At 39.4% G+C, this 24,097-nt stretch overlaps 1 protein-coding gene across 1 annotated transcript in view; it reads left to right on the top strand.

Annotated features, from left to right (window-relative positions):
• The window catches only part of C12H1orf87 (chromosome 12 C1orf87 homolog), a 71,817-nt gene extending 52,082 nt beyond the window's left edge, over positions 1 to 19,735 (top strand). The window contains 4 exon segments of the mRNA XM_021659199.2: positions 4,209 to 4,273; positions 12,137 to 12,210; positions 15,224 to 15,410; positions 19,484 to 19,735. Of these exon segments, the coding sequence (XP_021514874.2) occupies positions 4,209 to 4,273; positions 12,137 to 12,210; positions 15,224 to 15,410; positions 19,484 to 19,644 (487 nt within the window). The 3' untranslated portion in view covers positions 19,645 to 19,735.
• The last annotated feature ends 4,362 nt before the right edge of the window (positions 19,736 to 24,097 follow it).

The raw sequence follows: 24,097 nt of genomic DNA, 5'->3' as shown, positions 1-24,097 counted from the left end.
CAGCTCCAGTTTTAGGCTGTAGCCAACATACGGTAGCCATCTTCCTTCAAGTCCAGCAGTTCTGAAAAGCTTGTATGTGGTTCGGCCAGGTGCTTTCGACAGACCGTATCTGTTTGGTTACACTACAAATAAATTTTAAAAGAAAATTTTAAATGCTAAAAGAAAAAAATCCACTGCAGAATGTGGGAAAGGATGTGTAGCCATCTGTGCTGTAAGTTTCAACAACACTTTGAAAACGTTTCGACTCTAAAAGCTAGAAAAGTTAAGAAATGTTTGCTGTTCTTTTGAAGATGCAAAAGCCATGAATTCTGTTGATATTAATTGGAAAGTAAATAAGCATTGTGAGTCAAACAAATGAAAAATCATTAAAGATTAAAAAGCATTAAAGATTATTGGATAAAATCATGAAGAACATGGAGAAGTATGGCTGATTTCACAGAAACCACGCCTCTCAGGGAGAATTAAGGGTCACTAGGAATCAATTAAAAAAAAAAGCAACATCTATATGAGAAAAATCTAATATGCAATGTCAAACTTACAGGGCTTCTGCAGAACCTACCAAAAAATTACTAGGAAAAAATAGACAAAGAATAGTAGATACAAGATTAGAATAAATGCTCAACCTAAATTGACTTGGCATTATGGGAAATTAAAGACAAAATAGATAAAAAACTAAAAAGCAAAGTCATGATTATGGTAGCCCATTTTGTGCTGATACAACAAAAGACTCTGAATTTCTCTGCTATTTTTTTAAGTGAATTTTGGTGAAAGCACTGGAGACTGAAAATATAAAACCAGGTGTCTTCATCAGCAGGGCCCCTGGAAGGCCTCCCTCTATTTCTGTATCATAACATGACAGATGGCATTGTGGCAGAAATGCACTCTAGAAAGAGAGATTCCTTAGCAGGACATAAAGCCATTGAGTTGGAAGAACAATATTGTTAATTTCATAACAACTAATTGCCAAGGAATTTACCAGGATCCCCTGAGAACTATATTGATATCTTCCAAAGACAACAGTCTTGGTGCCTAATAACTTTCCTTAGGTGTCATATCTCAATGACTTTATTGCCTCAACATTGTCATGCTGCAGAATAAAAATCAAGTACGTAAACCTTAGATGACTCACACAAGCCATAGCCAAGGGATAGCACCAACTAAAGAAACTTTGCAGAGCTGGCAAGAAAGAGCCACATGTATACAAATTAAAGGATCTACCTATGATCTAATCTAAATTAAGAAAAAATGTATCTATGAGTTTGTATATGGCAATGAGAATTTGCATTATAAAGACAAGCAAAATTTTACAAAGATCTTTACTAAAAACAAAATAAAATCAAAAATTAATTATAAATAAATAAAAGTCACATTGACCTCAGACTTCCACAGAGTAAATGTTAGTAGACACTGAAATAATATCCATAATTTCAAAGTGAAAAACAAAGGTCTTCAAAGTTGTAAGACTCCACTTCTGGATCAGGTGTGCATGTGTTCCTGTAGACATCAGAGGGAACCTTTTGGAAATCAATTCTCTCCTTCCACTGTGGGTTCTTGATATCAAGTTCAAATTACTGGTCTTATACAGCAAAGTCCTTTATTGACTGAGACATCTCTCTGGCCCTTCTCTTCTTGATATCTGAAAGAACATGGTCTAACATTTCCTGACAGCTCTGAAGAACAAATGAAATCCAGTCTGTGACTATCTAGGCTCTTTGTTATTATGCTTTATTGTTAGAAAGTTGGAAAATGCATATGCCTGCACTTCCTAAGTGTCTAAACAGCCGCAGTGAAGAAAATTTCAAAAACAAATTCATTTATTGGTTGATGGGGGAGCAGCCTTACCAGGCCACAGAGGAAGACTATGAAAGACAGTCCTGATGAGACCTCAAAGAAGAGGGTCAGATTAAGGGGAGGAGGTCCTCCACTATCAGTGGACTGGGGGAGGGGCATGGGAGGAATAGAGGGAATGTGGGATAGCAGGATTGGGAGGGGATGTGGGTGGGGGCTACAGCTGGGATACAAAGTGAATAAATTGTAATAAATAAGAAATTATATTAAAAAAAACCACTGCAGTCTGTTTCCAGATCTAAGCTAATGCCTGATGCTTGTATGATTATTATCACTCCTCACAAGAGTTTATATCCTCCAGCTTTTACCTTCTCAGGCCTATAGTCACCAGATGTTCAGGTTGCAGTATTGCAAATCATGGCTTATCTCTTCCTCACATGAGCTCTGGAGGCCACATGTTCGAAGCTCCTATCAGAATACACATGTTGATCAAAGAAGGTTTCTGACATGCAACCCATGTACAGGAAAAGGTTTATGAGGTATAAACAAAACAAACTGGTTTCATATTTAACATATCACTTCTACTTACGTAGAATAAAATCATATAACATTAGAAAACTTAAGACACATGTTTGCCAACTTCCTCTCCATCTCAGTTGGCTGGGTGAGACAGCAACAAAACTTCTCTCCATTTGCAGGTTGTTTTCCAGCAGCAGAAGCTGTCTATCACCACCATGAACAAATGTAAATTTTTTCATCATTTTACTAGTTCCTTGAGAACTTCACTCAATGTATTTTCATCATATTCACTTCATTCCCTATCTCCTCCTAGATTCATTCCCACATCCCACTCACCCGACTGTGCCCTGTCTTTCCCTGCATAAAGTCTAACTTGTGTTGCCTGTATACTCTTGAGTGGGTAGCCTTCACTGGAGTTTGGCCAAACCACCAGGGTCAGATTTCATCCCTCCTCCTCTCCCATGATAGGATGTTGCCTGGCTTGAACTTGTGTAGATCTTGTACACACACTCTCTCGGCTGTTGTGAGTTTATATGTGAAACTGCTCTGTTGTATCTACAAAACAGTTTCCTTTTACTTTACCCCTTCCTCTGGCTCTTACAATCTTTCCAACCCCTCTTTCTCAGTAAAGACTGAAACTTGGGAGGAGGAGGTGTAACAGACATACCATTTAGGGCTGTACATTTGGCAGTCTTTTATTCTCTATACCTTGACCAGTTTTGAGTCTTTGTGTTAATAACATGAAATGACTTATAATAATAGGAGAAAATAAACAATCAGTAAGGGCCAGAAACAAATTTCATGACAGAGATTAAAAGAGAGACACAGGGTGGGAGAGAAGTGAGAAGAATGAATTTAAAAAAAATACAGGTAGGTGGGTCACAGCCTTAGCTGAGAAGGATATGGATATTTGACTGTAGTCCTAACCACACTATATAAAAGTATGAAAGGAAACCAGGCATCTCTTACTGCCATAGAAAAATGTATTTATATAACATATAAATGGGTGGTAAGCAAGCAAACATAAATTATTTCCACTACCAAAGCTTTGCTAGATCATTTCAAGCTTTAGATGACTGATTTCAGTTGTGATATATTATTCCCCAACACAATTTCTTCTTGGGCTATTTATTAAATATGATCTAAGTCCAGCACATGTAACTCTTCCCCCTTCTATGTTTGTTCAGTATTGCAATTCTTTCCACAGTTGTGACAGCAAAAAGGTATGTTTCTAATAACCACTTGGCTTGAAGATGTCATGGCTGATTTAACTTGTCATTGAGAGGTAAATGTGTAAGATTTTGAGGTAGAAACGTGGGCAGAATGGTGACCACAGACAGGTCATGGACTTACTCCTTTTGCTGTAGCAGTAACAATGCAAAAACTGGCTAGTTTTTACTGACGTCATAATAGTCACTGATTTCAAGGATGGAGGTAACCGTGGCATTAGCCAGATTTTTTCATAGTCCCCGGGTCTCTAAATGCCCTGAGCTTAGCAATAGACTCCAGTATCTAATTTGCTGGCCTTGGCAATAATTTGTTTGTTCTGGGGACGTTGTGTTTCTAACCCAGGGTCCACTATTGTGTGTGTGTGTTTGTTAGACAGTGAGTCCCTGCACCACCGAGGCTGGCCGCAACCTCTTGATCCTATCCCTGGTATTCTGGGACGGATGACTAGCCACCACACTCAGCTCCTGCCATAGCTCTGAGAGCATCTAATTTCTTGTACCAAAGTCATTTCTAACAGATGTACCTAAAGTAATCTCTGTTTCCTGCACTGATTTCAAAACTCTTTTCAGTATTGCTACCAATCAGGAAAACTCAGCCTCAATGTGCACGCTTCCAAGGTAGTGGAAGCATTCCATCTCATCACTCAGATCCCATCTCCGTCTCTTACACAGGTGGCAGAACTTTGTTAAGTGGCTGAAGAGGGCATCTTCCGATTTGTTACATGATGTGCCAACAGGTGAGTCCTGGTCTTTTTTGCTCCTCAGCAAATGTAGCTGCGTTTTAGGTCATTCTTCCCAAAAATAGTCAGTGAAGAAAAAACAAATAGGACTGAAAATTACCTTTAAAACTATTCTTTTAGTATAATTGGTAATAAAAAGCATGATTCTCCAAGCTGTGTATTTTGACTGTTACGGTGACTGTCATGAATCTAGCATACTAACATAGAAAGTTGATATTATTGACTTAAAATTTAGGAGCAATATCTTTGATCTATCAATCCTTCAAGTAGGTATTTATTGGCTGGCAAATCACCAAATATGTAAATACATAGCTATCAAATATACATGTGTATATAGATATATGTTTAGTGCAACAACTTTTATAAGTGTCTTAAAATTGGAAGCAATAAAAAGAGCCTTTAGAGACCATTTGATTAAATTAAAGTAAAACCAGTTGATTAAATTGTGGAGTTGTAAAACAACATGACTGGGCTGCTACAGAACAATTTTCATGACATATTATTTAATAAGATTATAAAGATGAATAAGGAAAAACATTTAGCAATTAGCAAGCTTAAATGACAGGTGAAAATAAGCATTTATATTAATCTATTGCTAGGATTTCGCTGCCTAAACATCCAGTAACTACTGTGAATGACAGTGCAAAGTACTAAGTGTGTGTGGTGTGTTTTGATTTGGGATGAATATATATGTCTATATCCAAGTAAGGAAAAAAAAAACAAGGTTTATTTCAAACATGGAATCAGGAACAGGGCACTAGTCATATATGAATCAGAGTCTGAAAAATTTCAAATGAAGAATGTATTCAGGTTCCCAACTTCTATAATAAAACCTCACCACCTTGGCACTTAAAACAGTAGGGAATTATTCAGTCGTAGTTCTGAAGTCTCAAACTACTAAACATGAGTGTCAAGTCTCTAGAGGAGCATGCCTGTATCTTTCAGCTTCTAGTATCTCTAAGCTTCCCTTAGCCTGTTACATATGGCTCCATTCTCTGCTCTTGGCCTTCTTTTCTTTCTTCTCGATCTATGTGCCCAAATACCTTCTCCTTCCTCTTATGAAAGGCTAACTGTTCTAAACTTGATTATGTCTATAATTCCTTCCAATAAGACAAACTCACAGATACCCAGGGGAGAAGTTGAAAGTATCACTTGGGAGAGATATGAACAACCAGGACCCGAGTGACTAAGAAACATTTCTAATTGTTGGGGCTGGAGAAAGCATAATACAGATTGGCATGCTATGTGAACAGTCTAAAATGCAGTGTTCTTAAACACCTAATCAGGTATCTCTAAGGAAAAATCAAGGAACTCTAGAAAGTATTCCCCAGACTTGCTGAGTATTAACGTGCCACGTAGTTTGTAAGATTACTGTTCCTGTATTTCTTTTTTCTTTGAGCTAGAAATGATTGATTTATTTTGCGAGCCATATTTATTTCTGTGACGTATGTTGTTAACAGATCACAGAATTATCACAGGCTTGGTTCAATATGAGATCTTTCTCAACTTTAAAAGACAATGCAACTTTCTCATTTAAGAAGGGATAGCACAACCATTGTTGTATTCTTAGCCCTTAGTAACAGTAAGCAAACCTGAAAATATATTGTAGAGCCTCCAAAGATCCTATTGGCTCCTTCCCTACATACCTTGGATTAACAACTTTGTAATATCTAGCATACTTGTAAAAGCAATAAACTTGGGTTTCTGGGATGTGTTCTAACAATGTCAGGCATGCTTTAATTTTTTTCTTCATATTTTGATAATTTTGAAATAAGGATGAACGGTGTAGAGTGAATGTACAGTAGATATATTTTTATACTCATTTATAAATGGATATTAGACATATAATATAGGATAATCATATTAAAATCTATACACCTAAACAAACTAAACAAGGAGGAGGACCCTGGGTAAAACGATCAATCCTCATTCAGAAAGACAGATGGGATAGACATTGCAAGAGGGTGAAAAAAGGAACAAGACAGGAGCCTACTACAGAGTGCCTCTGTTCTTGTATCTCAAACAGAACACCATGTTATAGTACTGAGACCAATAAATGGGTGTCATATGCCGTATGTTCACACATGACTGCTGTTGAGAATGATGAACAGCATAGCAGCTCAGCCCCTCCTTATCACCAGGTAAATGCTCACTACATAATTATTTGGTTTTCCTCTGCATGCATGCATCCTGACACCTTTCTATGTCCATGCTTCCTTCTCTTTTAAGGCCAATGGTTAGATTGTGTTGGTATGTATCTAAACTGCCTCAGTTTCTTTAGGCACTATCTTAAAGTACAGTTATACTCCAAGCTCTCTGGCATTAGAGTATCAGGATACAAATGCTACAGAAACACAATTCATCCAGTAGCACACGTCATAGCTGAAGTATTAGTTTTGAAGCTGGTGTGTCTTTATCATCATTAAAATGAAGTGAGAGAAGTGAGTGAACATTGCTACAGACAAAGATTCTATTAGGTCTTTATAGTCACTGTGAGTCTGACAACAGAGCAGAGAACATCAGTCACTGTAGAGCAACAGGGTTGGCAGGGTAGTATTGCTGTTGCTGCATTGTGTTAGGCCTCATGCTTACTGGTTTTTAATGTGATAGGTTTTCTTTTTTCCATTTCTAGATCACTTGATCTATGATGATGAGGGATGATGAAATATTCTCAAGTTTTGAGTGAGACAATAATAGCAAAATCGAGGACGGTAGCAAGGAATTTCACTCTGTAATAAGGACTCAACAGAAGATATAAACTGAAAAATACACAAAGTAGATGTAATTTTAATAGATATGTATAATAGGAGATTGGACATACATACATATGTATGTATGTATGCTTACACACACATATATATATGTCTGTATAAAATGAAAAAAGGATTTGTGAGATTAACTGTAGTTTAATAGAAAATACACAGGTTGAAGCATAGATAAAAATTAAAAGTAATTGAGCACACTAGTCAAAATTATGCACGAAATGTACAGGAAAGGCTGGAGAGCTGTCTCAGGAGTGAAGAGAGCCTGCTGCTCTTACAGAGAACTGCCATTTGGTTCCAATCACCAATGTGGGACAACTCTCATCCTCCCACCCATAACTCCAGCCATAGAAGATCTTATGCCCTCCTGCAGTCTGTATGGGCACCTTCATGAGTGCTTATACACAGACACACACATACACACACACAGACACACACACACAGAGAGAGAGAGAGAGAATTAGAGAATATTTCCTCCCCTATCAGATGCTCAACTTCAATTTGATGTCCAGATTTGAGACAAAAGAGACTGTGGTTAGATTAGGATATTGTTTAGACTAACTAGAACATTCTCAGAACTGGAACTGGAGATCAAACCCACCAAACCATAGTACACTGGAATGGTAGTTGAGTGGTCTCACAAAGCAAAATGTAGTTTCTTTCTCCAAAAGGAAAAAAAAAGGAAGAGGAGACTCAGCAGGGAAAGAGTGTGGGCTAGAAGCTAAATAGTCATAAACCTGCATCAGTGCCAAACCTGCATCTGCCAGGAGTCTTGTAACTGAGAATTTGTTTTTCCACCTTTGCCTTGTGCTATCTTAGTTCTCCCCTTGCAGTCATTGTTGAATACGATAAACATTGCTTTTTAGGGCCTTTGCCTTTCCTTAACTTTCCCAGTGCTCCTTCCCCAGGTACTTGCCTGGCTTGCACTCTCGTTTCTTGTCTACTTAGTATTCTACCTAATTGTTATTTCTTCAGAGTCCTGGAGTGAACTCCTTGGTGATTCCAGTGGTTCTCACTCTTGAACTTGGGTCTAGTTCTGTTGATAACACATATCATACCTGATGTTGGTGTGTGTCTCTTTTCTGGCTTCAAAACTAGAATGCACACTTCATGAGGAAAAAAAAAAGAGCTTGTCTTGGTCACTGTTGTGTTGGCTTCTAGTGAGCACTTGACTAGTTTGTCCTCTATGAGTGAATGAATTGGAAATAGATTTACAGTTACCTCTGCTATTAAGCAAACAAGTGAAAATTTATCATGTTAGTTATCCTGTTGAGTATAGGTAATTTCTACCTTGTATAGTTATTCTTTAAATTTTGGTAAATGCCTCCCATCAATAAACACTCAATGGGTTAGTTTGCTGATCACACAAGGTTCACTAATTAGGACCCATGAATCCAGAAGCTTTTATTTCAGTCAAACGCCTTCAACCTTGTTTCATTTTAGCATCACCTAGAGAATACACTTAAAAAGTGTTGTGCTAGTTTCTCCGTGGCTGAAATCAGAATTTAATTGGTCTAGTGAGACACTTGAGCATTGGTCGTTTTTAAAACTCTCTGAGTTGAGCTAAGGTACAACCAGCAACAAACAGCACTGATTTCAGTAATGGGGAGAACAAACAAAAGGGATGGACATTACAGTGAACATTACAGTCCCCTGGCCACCTAATAAATCCTCATCCATCTCAGACTTGGAAACTTCTAGAAGGCAGTGGGGTTTATTTTCTTCAGTGCAATCCTTCCATTGGCTGACTACACAGATGGTTCTCATTTACCCTTCCTGCTGTGTTAGGGAGAAGAAGAAGAAATAAAAAGAGCTATCCAGCACAGGTCTTTCAAACAACGTTTACATATGTAAGCAATTACCTTAGTATATACCATCAGCAATGATGAAGAAAAAGAGTAAAACATAATAGAAACCAAATAGAGTTTCATATATTTTCCTAAGAGAGCATTGAAAAGTTCAGACAGCAAGAACGACCTAAACAGAGACAAATCTAGGTTCTAGATCTTATTCTAAAACGTGTCATGAATTAACTGGTGCACAGGAAAAATAGTTGGCAAGTTGAATGGTAAATCTCTCCTGTGAGGAAATGAGGTGTGCCTAAGATTAAGCACCTTCCCTTGTTGAATATTTTATATACCTAATTTTCACCTCGTGATAGTATGGCAAGTTCCTGGAAGTTCACAAATAAAAGGACACATCGAGAAGCTCACAGTTGTTAAAAGAAAAATGCAGGGTTAGTGTTTAGGTCTGTCTGACCATAAGTCAACATCCCTAACTTTATGTCATACAGAGCTTCTAGAGTCCCTTTAACTCTCAGTCTGTGTGTGTGTGTGGGGGGGGTGAATGTGTGATTAAGAGTAATCTGAAGCATTTTCTTTTGCAATAAAGAACAAACATTTTCTTTCACAAATGGTGCAGTGAGCAGACCTCAGTGCAAGTAGGTTCATGGGTTCCCATGACAACTTCAATTGTCCACAGACCTGTTCAGATTTGTCTTGAAGGGACTGCCATCATGATCATCAGTCAGCATCAATGTAGATTTATTCTATGGTATCTGAGTAGGTTATGAGAGATAAAGAAATAAAGAGACACATCTCTGTTCTCAGAGGACTGGAAAAGGAGTTGGAGAAAGGAGCTACATATTTAATAACTTTATCTTCCAAATGCCACATAAAAACACCTAGCCATTCACCTGTCGGAAAGCACTGAGGACTGTTCTCACACTGGGTGATGAGGCTTCAGGTGAACACGAAATCGCACTATCTTTTCCATCAAAAAATTGAAGAAGATATTTTCTAGTTCCCACCATTTCCTGCAAGATTATTCTGAGTGAGTTATCCCAGAAACAGAAAGACACACATGGTTTATACTCACTTGTAAGTGGATATTACACATATAATATAGGATAAACATACTAAAATCTATATACTTAAAGAGGCTAAACAAGGAGTACCCTGGATAAGATGTTCAATCCTCACTCAGAAAGGCAAATAGGATAGACATCAGAAGAGGAAGAAAACAGGAAACAGAAGAGGAGCCTACCACAGAGGGCCTCTGAAAGACTCTGCTCAGCAAGGTATCAAAGCAGATGCTGAGACTTACAGCCAGACTTTGGCAGAGTGCAGGGAATCTTATGAAAGAAGAGGAGATAAAAGAATTGGAAGGGACAGGAGCTCCAAAAGGAGAGCAACAGAACCAAAAAACCTGGGCCCAGGGCTCTTTTCTGAGACTGATACTCCAACCAAGGACCTAGAACCTAGAACCCCTGCACAGATGTAGCCCATGGCAGCTCGGTCTCCAAGTGGATACCCTAGTAAGGGGAACAGGGGCTGTCTCTGTCATAAACTCAGTGGTTGGCTCTCTGATAATCTCCCCTTGAGGGGGAAGCAGCCTTACCAGGCCACAGAGGAAGACAATGCAATCAGTCCTGATGAGACCTAGTAGGCTAAGGTCAGATGGAAGGGGAGGAGGACCTCACCTATCAATGGACTTGGAAAAAGGCATAGGAGGAGAAGAGGGAGGGAGGATGGGTTTGGGAGGGAATGTGGGAAGAGGCTACAGCTGGGATACCAATTAACTAAATTGTAAGTAATAGAAAATAAATTAAAAATATAAAATATAAAAAAAACTGAGGAAGTGCTAGGGAGATGTCTCATTTGGTAAATTGCTTGTTGCATAAACATGAGCACATGAGTTTGGTTCTCAACACCAATGTTCCTTTGTTTGTTTGTTTAAAAAAAAAAGCCTGGCAAAGCAGGGTGCCATTGGGCTGTAACTACTGGGCTGGGGCTGAAGATAAGAAGTCAGTCTACCCGATTGGGGAATTCTGGAAACCGGGGGAGATCCTGTCTCAAAATATAAGGCAGGGAGTAACTGAGAAAGATGCTTCTGGCCTTCATACACAACACACTCATGTTTGCAGTGCATCTATGCACACACACAAACATGTACACCCGTGTGTACTCTGTATGTGAAAACTCACAAACATACAAAAATTGAAGATAGTTTATAATGATCCAGAGACGGAATGCTAATAGTCTATTACAAAGGGGTCTTAAGTCTGATGTGGAACTTTAGGAAACACTCTAAACTTTTTAACACACTGTACACTTTCTGTGTTCTAGGTAATTCCATTTGGTCCTAACCATCACCCAAGGTCTACTCTTTCTGTCAGCAGAAGGCCTAAGGAATAGAGAAATGAGTAGGCACCAAAAGCTCAGGGCTCTTACAAAACAGCCAGGATTTAAACCCAAGACTTCTAGGCTCAGAACTGATAATATCACCCACTGTGTTACAGTGCCTCCTCCCAACATTGGGTAAAAGTTTTGGTTCCTTTTTATTGAACATAGTGTGGAGCAACTGAGAACTAATGCATTTTTTTTCAGTGACATATTTAAATTTCACTTGGTACTACGGCGTACTCACAGGGGTTTAGAATCAGTGAAGTCCTCCCTAGGCTTTGGAGGAAAAAGCAGAAGGTGGCTTTGCATCTAAAGCAGGTTGGTTTTATCCCTGAAGGCAGCCTGGGAATGTGAGGTGCTCACACACCTGAGGGTCAAAGGGGTATTGGTGCTTGCTTCACAGAAGACAGAGCCACAGTGTCCACCTCGCTAAGCTGCTTGGGCCTTTGTGGTCCATTCTTCCACAGGTTGTACTCTGGCTGATCCACACCTCTGCTTCATGGGCACTATTGCCATGCCTTTGTCCAGATGACTCCTGCTCATCCTTCTAATCACCAGTTGTTTAATTTCCTTTAAAAATAATAACTTCCCACTGCTTCCACTGCTCCTGAATAAATTTCACTGTTTTCCTTTTTCTATACATTTCCTTCCTGAGTAATGTATCTAAATAATGTGATGTATTTAAATAATACATTTGGGAGATTATTTATCACCCCCACTCATATTCTCAAATCCACAAGGTAAGAACCTGGCCTTTTATCTACCAGGGTTCCCCAGTGCCTAACACAAAGGAACCCCCCTACCCACTCACCCTGCCACAGCAGAGCCAGGGTATTGCCTTTGCCTCATGCATATGTGTATGCTAAATGTGTATATCTAGACCAACCCTTCTTCCATCTCCTTTTCTTGTTTAGGAAAGAGTGGAAAGAAATGCCCTGCTGACTTGGCTGAAGTCCCTGAGAGACCCCAAAGCAAGGCAGAGCATGTGGTATGCATCTGGACATGAGGAGCTACTGGGGTTGGGGGGGGCTTGAGGTCCCTTGACCCCATCCTGTCACCTCTTGCTGGTCTGGGCCTTCACCTTCAAGCTCTTTCTTTCTACTCTACAGCTTAGTGTCAGACTGACTTTAGGACCTCACACAGAAAGGAAAGCAGATTAACTCCTAGAATATCGGTTAGCTCCTAACGTAGTGACTATTTGGAAGCCCCTTGCCCTTGCTCAGTGACAGACTTGCCATGTGCCCCAAGAAATTGTTCTTCTGGCACATGCAAAGTTGAGCTTCCAAAGCTGTGACCACCAATTGTCATCAGACTAAAAGGTGACCAGAAGACCATTTTACTATCTTATCTCCAGCATCCAGAACCTGAGAGAGACCTTTCTCCAAGGGATCGCTTTTTAATATTCTGAGTTTTCTTAAAGGCAGAAGAAAAACAAAGAGGAGATAAATATGCAGCAAATGGTTAAAAAGTCATATTAATATACTCAGCATTTAACCAGGAGATATTGAAGAATTTAAAAGTAGCATGAATGTCTCTATTGTTGTTTTGAAATGTCTGGGTTAGAACATAATTCATCTTAGGATGATGTGAGGCCTCTTCATGCACTTCACACATGGAAATATTTTAGAAAACACTATCCATTTTGGCAAGCATCTTGCCATGCAAAAAACAACCACAAACGCTTTTTTTTCCCGAGTGTAAAGTCTGTTGTGAAGATGATTTTTAAAAAATACATTTTGCTCTTTTATTTTGCTTCTTGTTGATTTTTTTTTGCATTTCTGTGATAATTGACTCTTCTCACATCTTTGTATATGCAGTCCTCATTGCCCCACTTTTTAAAAAGAAGATGAAGCAGGGTGTTGATAAAACAACTTTTCTATTATACCAGTGAAAATAATCCATCCATATGTCCATTCATTCATTCATCTATTGACATATTTATTCAACAAGAATGTGTTGAGAATTTCCGTCAGCCACTAGCTAGACCTTGGAGATATTTCAATAACTATCTCATATGACCTTGATGATATCTCAATAACTATCTCTAGAGCAAGAGATACTTAGACAAAAATAGTATGCAGTGGTGAGTGTCTTGTTAGACAAAGGGTTGAGAGACCAAATTCTTGCCCATGCGGAGCCTTTTGGCAAGGCAGTAAAAGAAGTAAGATATAAGATGGGTCTTGAAAATTGAACAGGAGCCCTATCATTCTAGGCACAAGCATCAAAAGGGGGCTTCTGTAACAAAGGGAATAACATTATGAAGGCAAAGGGCATTTTCAGCTTTATGTGCCTAGAGAAAATAATATAAGATTGAAAAGGATAAACTGGAGAAATAAGCAAAAATAGCACTAATGTTCTCTGGGCCAAGCAAGGAATTTGGACTTCTCTTGGTAAGGAAAAGTGGTATAGGACATGTCAGTTACTTGCTCCTTTATTGAGCCTAAGTTGAGTTCACACTAAGCCTCTCTTCCCTTTGTCTTTAATTATCAGAGAGTGGGAAAGTATCCAAAAAATTAAAAAAAAAAGAAAACAGTGCTTTTTATGAAACTATCCATGTATTCAAGTTCATTAGATGAACAGATTTTTCTAAAGCTTTCCCCATTTCTAAAGTTATTCAAAGCTCTAAAAATGCATAGGAATAATCTCTCTGGTTTTCTATATGAAAACTTTCTCTTTGTCCCCAAATTAATCTTATCAAAGAGGAATCATTTTATACTCATCCTGAAAAATCTACTAGTTGCTGGTCAACTATGTCAGTGCAATTTCCTGCAGTGTTCTAGTGTTTCAAGAAAAAAATAAAATCTTCACATTCCCGGGAGCAACCTCATCCATGTTTGTTACCCAGATCATAGACAAGCTTTGTGTTACAGCTGCTCTTTGGCAGGAGTTTGGGGTGTTCACCGTTTACATGGGAGAAGTTTGGCATTAGGAAAATGACTGCAAAGTTTCAGACATTTGAAAGTTGGGAGGTTGCAAATGGTTGCAAATTGTTTTATGGTGAGTTATGAACATTTTAGATTGCAACGAACAGAACCAACTCTACTAGCTTAATTGACTGGAAAAATGGGAAATTTTATTGTGTTATTTATGGACAGAAATGTAACATGTACTAAACTAAGGAGCCACGCATGGGCAAGCTTTCCTATCTTTACTATGAGTTTCGTGTTCCTAACACCCTCTCTTAGACAATAGGTACACTACTTGTTTTGTGTTGGATGCCCAGTCCCAAACAAAGCAAATAGAACATGGCGCTTCTTCCTATAACCATGGGGACTGGACAGGTGGAAAGCAAATTTCCCAAAAGATCAGAGCAGCACTGAACAGGCCATTGACATTCAACCCTTCCACACAGAGGCCTCAGGATGCCTTACTTGGCACCACCTGGTCTCATTTGTCTATTTTGTTGTAAAAGCGCCTCTTCGTTCTGTAGTGCACATGAGACAAGGATATCGAATTGAGCTAAGCCTCACCTTTATGCCTTGCTTATAATTTTGCCCTATCTTATAAGTCTCTGGTTCTTTCTGAACTTCTATTTTCTTCATTAGGTTACAGTTAAAGAGACACTTAGGTAGTCTTTAAACTGGGCCCACAAGCATTATTTTTGTTCCAGTCAATCTTTCAACACAAACTGCTGAGAAGGTGGTGGCTTTTCCAAGAGCCCATTCCCTATAGATTCCTCTAACATCCTTAGAGAAGGACATCAGATCTGTCACCCAGGTCTCGAGTTCTTTGCCTGTTACAAAACAACAACAACAACAAAAACAAACTAGATAAAAGTGATGATGTCACCCTTTTCAAAGAAAGAAAAACTTGCCATGTTTGCACTCAGCAAAAACTTGGTAGGTAGAGCCTTCTGCTGCCAAATATGTGAGACTCTTCCTGGTTTCCCAAAGCCAGACCTTGCAATAAATCTAGTTGTGTGGCCTTGTCTTTTGCCAAGAGTCTGAAGAAGCTCTGAGCAGGGAATATGTGCCAGTGTGATGTTTATGTTGTTTCGGTAGAAAACTCCAGAGAAGAATCTGTGGCCAGAACACCCTATGACTTCAGCTCGACAAGAACCTGTGCCGTCCTTGAAGAACAGGCCAGTCTGCCAGACTGTGAGGAAGGAGAATGAAGAACCTGAGCTATGGATAGACAGATTCAGAAAGCTGGAAAAGGCCCTTTACCTGTGTGACCTGAGCAACACAGGTAAAGTATGAGTTTCAAAGCCCACCAGCCTATCTCTATTTTTGTTCTAACCTACACATGAATGTCTGGCTTGGTTTCATTTCATGAGTAAATAATACCTGTTATCTATGAGACAGGTGCCTGCTACAATTAGAAATCAGGAAGAGGAGTCAAAGGAGAATTCCCCATGAGGTGACTGGCAAAGTCATTGTGTTGCCTGTCTCTACTTCCATTCTTCCACCAGTCTAACACACACTTCATTCTTGTAATTCTTCTAACTCCCTTCTGCTCCCAAGATTAACACCAAGCTACATGACAGGTCAAAGCTGGGGCCTGCCCATCTGAGCTGTCTCTTCTACTCTTTTTCATTTTTAGTATTCCTCACACAATCATAAGGGTCACTTGCTTTTCCTAGGTCATGCCTTAATCTCCCACTTGTTTAAGTCTCCTGTCTTCCCGGTCTACTTCTCTTCAATCTTATTTTTACTGGAATCTAATCACGGTTTCTGGGGCTTCAGACAGATCTAGGTCAGACTTCATCTAGCCTTGCCAACTTCTTTAATATCTACCATATTATTTGATGTCGTGTATTTTTTATTTGAGGGTTCATTGCTAACTCATTAGTATTGGAACACATAAATGATTTAATGTGTATAAATAACTCAGTACAACATACAAGGTGACAAGTACTCTTTGATTGTGGCATGTGAGCATTTAATGAGAGAAGAATCCTTTTGTGGGAGCAGCAACACCTTCATTAATATTAAAATGATCACTTAAGGTTGAAGGCTGGTATACCCTGTAAAAGCACTCCTATGAAGATAGTAATGTCTTCATTCTCTTTGTGTTTCTTTTCTTCTGTTTTGAATTTCTAATACAATTTTGTACGTCATAAGACATACTAGCATAAATATCCCAAGATTTTTATTAATTGTGTGAAAGGAAGGAAGAAAAAGAAATCTAGAGAGAACCGAAAACTTTAAATACAAGATTCAGCTAGCTGAATAATAAAATATTTATTAAAACTATGTTAGTGACTCCAGTGCTGTGTTAGAGGCTAGACCAGAAAGAAATCCAGAAAGAGTGAGCCAAGCCCTGGCTTCTGGTTTCAAGGATAGGATTATAGGCAAGGCACAGAAACTGGCAGTAGTTAACAGTACTACAACAGAAAAGTAAAAAGATAATACATAAAAAATTTTATGATTAAAGGAAGAATTGAGAACTAAGTAGTCCAAAGGAAAGACATCAGGTGCTCAGTTACTATTACATAGGAGAAAGGAGTTCTAATGTACTATACATTTCAAAAAATCTGAAAAGGAATTATGTATACTTTTATTAAAATGATAAGTATTTGAGGAGATAAATTTGTTTATTCTCATTAAATTATACGAAGTTTATTTGTATTAGGACATCACATATTATTCTATAAGTATGTATCAATTAAAATTGCTAATGTAATAAAAGGAAAGAGCCAAGATATGCAAAGAAGCTTAGCATGTAATGTGAACTGAAGTACCAGAGACAGTACTGGGGAGACAGAGCTAGACCAGAAACATGATGTAAGGAATGTCTTAGTGCATTGAACAAGACATTCTAAGTTGAAAACATCTTTTCCAAATGTTAGGAGTTTTACTCAAGACAGAGTGGAAGGATGAACAAGAGAGGTGTGGAAGTATACATGAGGTCATGGTGCATTAGATACACGGTGAAGTTGAGCCTCTATTGTGAATCCTGGGAGCTAGGAAGAGGAGACATCCTTCTCCAACAGAATCCACCAGAGAAGGTCATCATGAAAGCTGAGATGGATCATTTAGGGAAGATTTCTATAGGAAAAAAAAGCGAGATTAGAAGGTTTTTGAAGTCATCCTGAGCCTAGCTATACACTGGGTCGAAAGAAAAGTCATTCCTAAATAAACTGTTAGGTCATGATAATGTACGCCATATCCTCAACTTAGTCACTGAAAAACTCCCCAAAGATTTGGACTTTTCTCATAGAAATTAAACAGTCTGAGGAAAAATGTAGTATTGTTGACTTTGGGGACAGATTCTGGTGGCTTTGAGAGGCCTTTTTCATGCCTCCTTTTCTGTTTATGCCTGTTTTCTGCGTTTCTATGAAGTTTGCTAGTTGCTCAACAGCCAAAGAATGTATCAGCCAGATCTGGGAACATCTACAACTGCCTTTAATGGGAAAGAGGATTAGTTAAGGTCACGGCGTTGGTTCATTAGCCACAGTGTTTCACAGACCATGAAGGCCTTTTCTAGATGTGGAGCTGACAACACCTGCTCTGCCCACAGATGACTCACTGTTCTTTATTATGTGCAAGGATCTAAGTAGGCCAGTGCATTCCCTATCCAGGATCCAACAGACCATCCATCATCACATCAGTGTTTCTGGGAACCTACTGAGCTTATTCTCTAATGGGAGTTGCAAAAAAAAATAAAAATAAAAATAAAAGCCTCAAAGAGAAGGAACAAAGAATGACAAGCATTCTAAAGAAAGAAAGGTGTCTGAAATAAATGACTGAATAAATGCTATAATCAGAATTCACCCAGTAAACCAAAGTCTAAATAAAAAAAAAATATATAAAGTGCAAAGAGGCAGAATGCCTTAAAGGACATCATTTCCATGTGCCTGGTGATAGTGTGCCTTTCATTTCTAAATTCTCACATCAGCCAGACTGAAAACTCAGTACCCGCTTTGCAGAGGAAGACCTCAAGCTCAAAATGATGACATAGTGGTCAGCAGGAATTTGATTCATAATTTAAACCTAGATCTCCTTGACTTCTTACTACAGCTAGTGCTCAAGACACAGTAGAGGATGAGGTTTTGCTTGTTTGTGGTCAGAAGATATACAGTCAAGCCCATACTCTATCAGTTAACTTTACCACTATTAAGACTGTCCAGCATCAGCTATCAACCCAGTCAATCCCCAACAACGTGCCCATGGAAAAACTTGATCTGAATAATTCCTAAGACACTTCTAACATGATCCTATGTTGTGTCATGTTGATACCAATTAAACAGGACATAAGAGAAGCATCTTTCATTCCTAAAGAGGTTGGGAAGCTTCTTTTTGACGTAGATCTGCAGAGTTCAAAGAAGAAAATTATACAATATGACCCATATTTAATCTCTTACCCTCATTTTATAATGTGATATAGTAGTTAACATTGAGAACCATTAAGCTTGTGATTGAACAACTCTAGTATTCAGTTCTCCCTTTGTGAAATAGGTGATGGTAAGGGCCAAAAGAATCAAAACTATAAAATGCTTGGAATGCAGCATGAGACATAACCTATTTCGAAGGTAAAAATTCATTATTGTAATGATTATTCCATGTCAGTTAAACTTTTGCCTAACTTATCTTCTCCACTGGTTGGAAATCTTCCACAGGCAACGGATTCTTTCTATTATTTCTCTGCATTCCCAAGTGTAGCACTTAACATGTCTCAGCTCACAATTCAGGCTTATGAACCAGTTCGTGGTCATTAGTGATGCTCGGATCCACACATCCACAGAGAGGATGCACAGTCCCTTCTGCAGCTATCAGCGCCTAACCTTCATGCAGAAAGCATGCTGACGCTGTTGTCGTGGAGGCATATGTCATACGGGTGACAGAATGCCAGAATGCATGCTGTGCAACCACACATCTATCACATAGGTTACTTGGAGACAGTAACGGGAAACGTGTCAGGAAGGAGCAGATTAACTGTTTGGCAATATTCATAGGTACTTTAATTAAAAAAAAAAAAGAATATTTAAGAACACTTTTAGCAAACACACCTACTTTTTGACGTTTGGACTTTAAATGCATGGATACAAATAAAAAAGCATAAATTCTTTAGAGCATATGTATGGTGTTCCCGGAGGCATCTGCTTTGTTCTACTCCAAAGTCATCTCCTAAGGTCTATAAGCCATATCCAAGACTCTAAATATCTTAGGTCAATTTTAATAATCTTAAAGTTATAAAACATTAGTGTTTAGCACCTACCTACAACTCATTCAAACTAACACATATCTTTTCTTGATCTATCATTCCTCTTTAAAATAATAAAATAAACGTAATCCTCCTCCTTCCCCATGTCATCACAGGAGTTCTGGAGAAGGAGCGAGCAAGGCGCCACATTTACAACTACAATCTTATTTACGACTTGTCCCTGAGTCCTCAGAGAATTGAACAAGCCTTGCGAAGATTCCACTCTGGAGGAAACATAATCTTGGGTCCAGTACTTCAGTACTTAAAGGAGCTGTGAAAACAAGTACAGGGCGTGAGAGCAGACTTGCTCTCATCCCTCTTTTAATGGGGCCTGTGCTTCTCCTCAGTCTGAGTCCTGGGCAGAGCTGGGACAGATGTAACTGTTCTAGCCACTTTTGACATGGACCTGGCTATGATAAGGAGCAGTTCCCAACAGTTAGAGAGACCCAGCTTTGTCTTCTGATATAACAAGAGTCCAAATCCTTAAAATGCTCTTTTGTACTTACAGTCCTTATTATCAGTGTGTTTGCTATTTTTTTCTACATCACTAACAAACTGTTTGGGGGGGGGGGGGGGAAGCATGAGTCCATGTGTCAAAAAGCATGCAGAATGTTGCTGTCTCAACAGAATTCCTGGTACAGGGCAGACCTCAACAGATCTTTTTGTTGGGTTAAGTTTTGAGACAAAGTCTAAATATATATTTCCAAATGTGCCTTCAATTTGTCATTTTACTGTCTCAGCTTCCTGAGAGCTTCAATCCATAATTCCCTATGTAGGTAAATACACCATTATTCTAATTACTATTCTAGGAAGGATTTCCACTATAAGAAAAACAATAGCCAGACGGTGGTGATACACGCCTTTAACCTCAGCTCTCATATAGCAGAGGCAGGTGTATCTCTGAGTTTGAGACTAGCATGATCTACAGAGAGAGTGCCAGGACAGCCAAGGCTACACAGAGAGTCCCTGTCTCTAAATAAATAAATAAATAAATAAAAACTATATAAAGAAAAATAAATATAAGTATTCACTCTGTATTAACAGTAAGCAGGGCAACAATTTCAAGTTTGAGTTTTCTACAGAAGTTCAGCATCTTCTCCAGGGCAAAAGTAGGCAATGTGAGCAGTGTCTTCAGGGCTATTTCCCAGGGTTCCCACGAGAAGGTTTAAGGAATGAAACCTGGGACTAGAGTTCCGGACATGCTCTGTTCTCTCAGGGCAGAGAAACCCAGTAGTTTCTACCAACCACACAGTTCTGTCTTGACCATCTCCATTTTTTTCATCTCTTCCCTTCCTAAGCAACGTGGAGATAGCTACAGGTTCACTTAAGGAACATAGCCTTGAAGATCCAGAGATAATATGTTTCCAGGACCTTCACTAACGCACCTGGCTTCTGAGCTTGAATGGTATGGGAGATAAGATGAATGAGTTAGGTCATGTCAGGGAACATCAAACAAAATGGCTTCAAAGCATGCCATATTGTCTATTTGGTCATGTGATGTCTCATGACCCATATCTCAAGAACAAAAGCACCTAGGCCCATGAAAATAAACTCTTTGGTTTTTGCCAACTGAACTTCTGGAACTCCTAGCCCTGCCTTGCTAGTCAACAGAGTAAAGATAGGCATGGCTTTCTCATTCTGATAATGTGCCAAGTAAAGAAAATGAGGCTTTTAGATTTAATTGTTTAATAACTACTAAACCAAAAGCTTGGCCCTTTGTTTGCCAAACTTTGACATCTCAGTAAGATGTCTCATAGGTCCATTTCAGTGATGAGAAAGCTGGATCATATATGTAGATAGCAAGGAATCTCTGGGTTGTGCTAGTCATTTGCTAGGGAGAGGTAGATTAGGGGGAAGCCCTGGACCCTATTATACTCTTTTTCTCTGGGCAAGTAGGCAAACAGGCAGCTAGAATAGATGGAACTTTAAACCTGACTGGAGATTCAGAAACTAAATCCTAATCCTCAACAGCAAGGATTTTGTCTTGCTCAGGCTCTTCTATCCAACATCCAATAGATTTCTTGATTGGTGGACTTAGTAACAAACTGATGTAAATGGCCAGGGTTCATTTACAGAAACTGCAGTGTGACATGTGCTCCCGGAGCTTTGTGACTGCGTGGGGAGGCTAAGCAGTGCTCCCAGAGTTTTGGCTGCATGGATATTTCTTTATGGAGGGAAGCCATGGCCAGATCATAACTCACAGTTTCCACCGGCATCATCCAGATTATACCAATAATAGAAGAGGAACAGGCTCTAAAACAGCTAAAATCCATTCAATATGCAGCAGACTTCACAGTGGCTTAGTCTCCAAGAACTTCAGCTTCTTCACCCACAAGGAGAAAGCGATTGGACTTCTTTGTAAGAGTGTGATAAACACTGGAAGCAATGCCATTTTTACAACTCTTTGCAAGCAAGAGATATGAACTCGCAGGGAACCTCAGAAAAAGAAAAAAAATGAACAAATGTTCTATGTGGGTAAACAGAAGGGAATCAAACCAGTGCCATACCAAAACAAGTAACAATTGCTTTTGAGTCTTCTTCAGTCTAGAATTCTTCACTGCTTTACTCTCAATTTTGTGTGTGTATGTGTGTGGGTGGGGGGGTGTGTGTTTTACTTGTTTTGAAAGAAAAAAGACAGGAAGTGAGAAAGTAGGGGGAAATTTTGAATCTGTGAGAAGTTTAGGGAGAAATGAGGTAGATATGATCAAAATATATGAATTTCTCAAAGAATAGAGTACATATTATTTGTAAAAGAACAATGATATACACTTTATTTAGAACTATCATGGTGGCATAGGGACTACTTCAAGGGAGTTGTGTCTGAGAGGAGAGATATTGGGGTCAACTCTAATATTACAAGGGAAAATGGGAATTTACAGCGAATGATCAACAAGGCAGAGGGGTGAATACATGGAAAATTCCAAAAGGCATCATTGGTGTGGATGGGGATTCTAATTGAAGTCAGGCTACATGAACACAGGACATTAGAGTTTTGGCAAGAAGTGAATATTTGTGTGCATGTGTGTGTGTGTGTGTGTGTACACATGTGCACCTTTCTATCTGTCTGAGTGTGTCTGTATAATGTATGTATATCATCACTTTTTCTGAGTAGAAATTAACTAAACAAAATTTAACATCAGAAGCTTGTTTATCAAGGTAACAATGTGACAGTAGAGGTCATATGAAGCCAACAAATGGGCAGAAGTAGCAATATGAGGTCACTGTGCTTCAGCATGTCATTGTGGCTTCTGTTATTTTCTGTTATTCTCAGATAGTGGATGTGGCATATTCATTGTGTGTCATTGTTGAATTCTAACAAACATGTGTGTGTGTGTGTCTGTGTCTGTGTTTGTGTCCTACATTTCCAAGAACCACAAGCTTTAAAGATGGAGAGAATAGAGGACAGAGGCAGTATCTCACGAAGAATAGACTCTCACACCAAGTAGCCTTAAGCAATTCACTATTTACTAGAGCAACACCATTCTGTTCTTATTAAATGAAATGCAGTATCAGTGGCTTAGCATTGTGTCTTGCAAGCCACAGAGAAGTGACACAGAAGAGACAAATGTCTTTTATTTTTATACAATATTTCCCTTTACAAGAGGCCTAATCATTAGTCTTTTCCAGATACTGAAGTAGCAACTTGGCTCATTCACAATGACTTCCTAGTCAGCAGAAGCTGTCTTTTACATTACTCTCCCGCCTGTAACTGCTTTTCATAGTACACATAGTAGGTTGGCATTGTTATGCCTATCTTACAGTTGAGAAACTGAGACTCGGGGTATTACTATACTCAACCTCGGTTCTAACAGGCCTAGTAAGAGTGAATGAGGCAGGAATGGAAAACCCCAAGTGTAAGCTGCAAGTGCAAAAATGCCATGCAGGCCACCCTGGCAGCAAACAGCTTGCAGAACATACCAGTATGAATGACCTTAGTCTCCAGCAAGCCTAGCATCAAATCCATGCTGGAGTAAAGCCTCTTCATCTTTGTCAGCAGCATGGAGACCAGATCCTTCAGCAAGTGGGCCACTGGTGAGCACCTATTGAATGGAGCCTGCCTGTGAACATTAGCAAAACCCAGCTGTTTTCTTCAGAGCCATCACCCCTCTGAGCCAGAAACAAAGAACTTCTCCAGCCACCTGGGGGTGGCATGCTCACGGGAGCAAAAGCCTAACAGAAGAGATAGTATGGTTCAGAGTTTGCTAAGTGCTCTCTAAGTCTTCCAAGGAATGTCCCAAGATCATTAAGAGGGACAATAAGGAGGGAGTGATATTCTAATTGGGATCAGAAACTGGAAGGCTTTGGTGCTGTCTAGAGAACTGTGAAGCTCTGGAAACAAGCCGTGCCTTTCTTCTCTCCCACTCCTGCCTGTCTCTATGAGCCTTTCAGCTACAGTTCCAATGTTCCTTAGCAACAAAGGCTGGCTTACCAGAGCTGGGTGCTTCAGGAATGCCAGCCCTTCCCCTCATTAGCATCGAGGGGCCTCATCTGCCTGCACAGTTGGCCAGGAACCATGCAAAAGGCAAAGTGGTTTGGGGGAGGCCCAGCATTTACCATGGCTTGTTGGAAAGTGGGAAGCCACCACAAAAGTTTCCAAACAAAAGGCATCAATATTATTTGCAGAGCCATCAGGCTGCCTGGGACACAATATGGCCCTGGCTTGGCCACATGCTCCCTCCCCAGGTTCTGAGCAAATACTCTGGACCTTCCCACATCACACCTTGGCGTCA

This window comes from Meriones unguiculatus, chromosome 12, assembly GCF_030254825.1.
Source record: "Meriones unguiculatus strain TT.TT164.6M chromosome 12, Bangor_MerUng_6.1, whole genome shotgun sequence".
NCBI classification, from domain to species: Eukaryota; Metazoa; Chordata; class Mammalia; order Rodentia; family Muridae; genus Meriones; species Meriones unguiculatus.
Note: the sequence above shows the minus strand (reverse complement) of the source record. Positions and strands in the feature narration are given on the sequence as shown.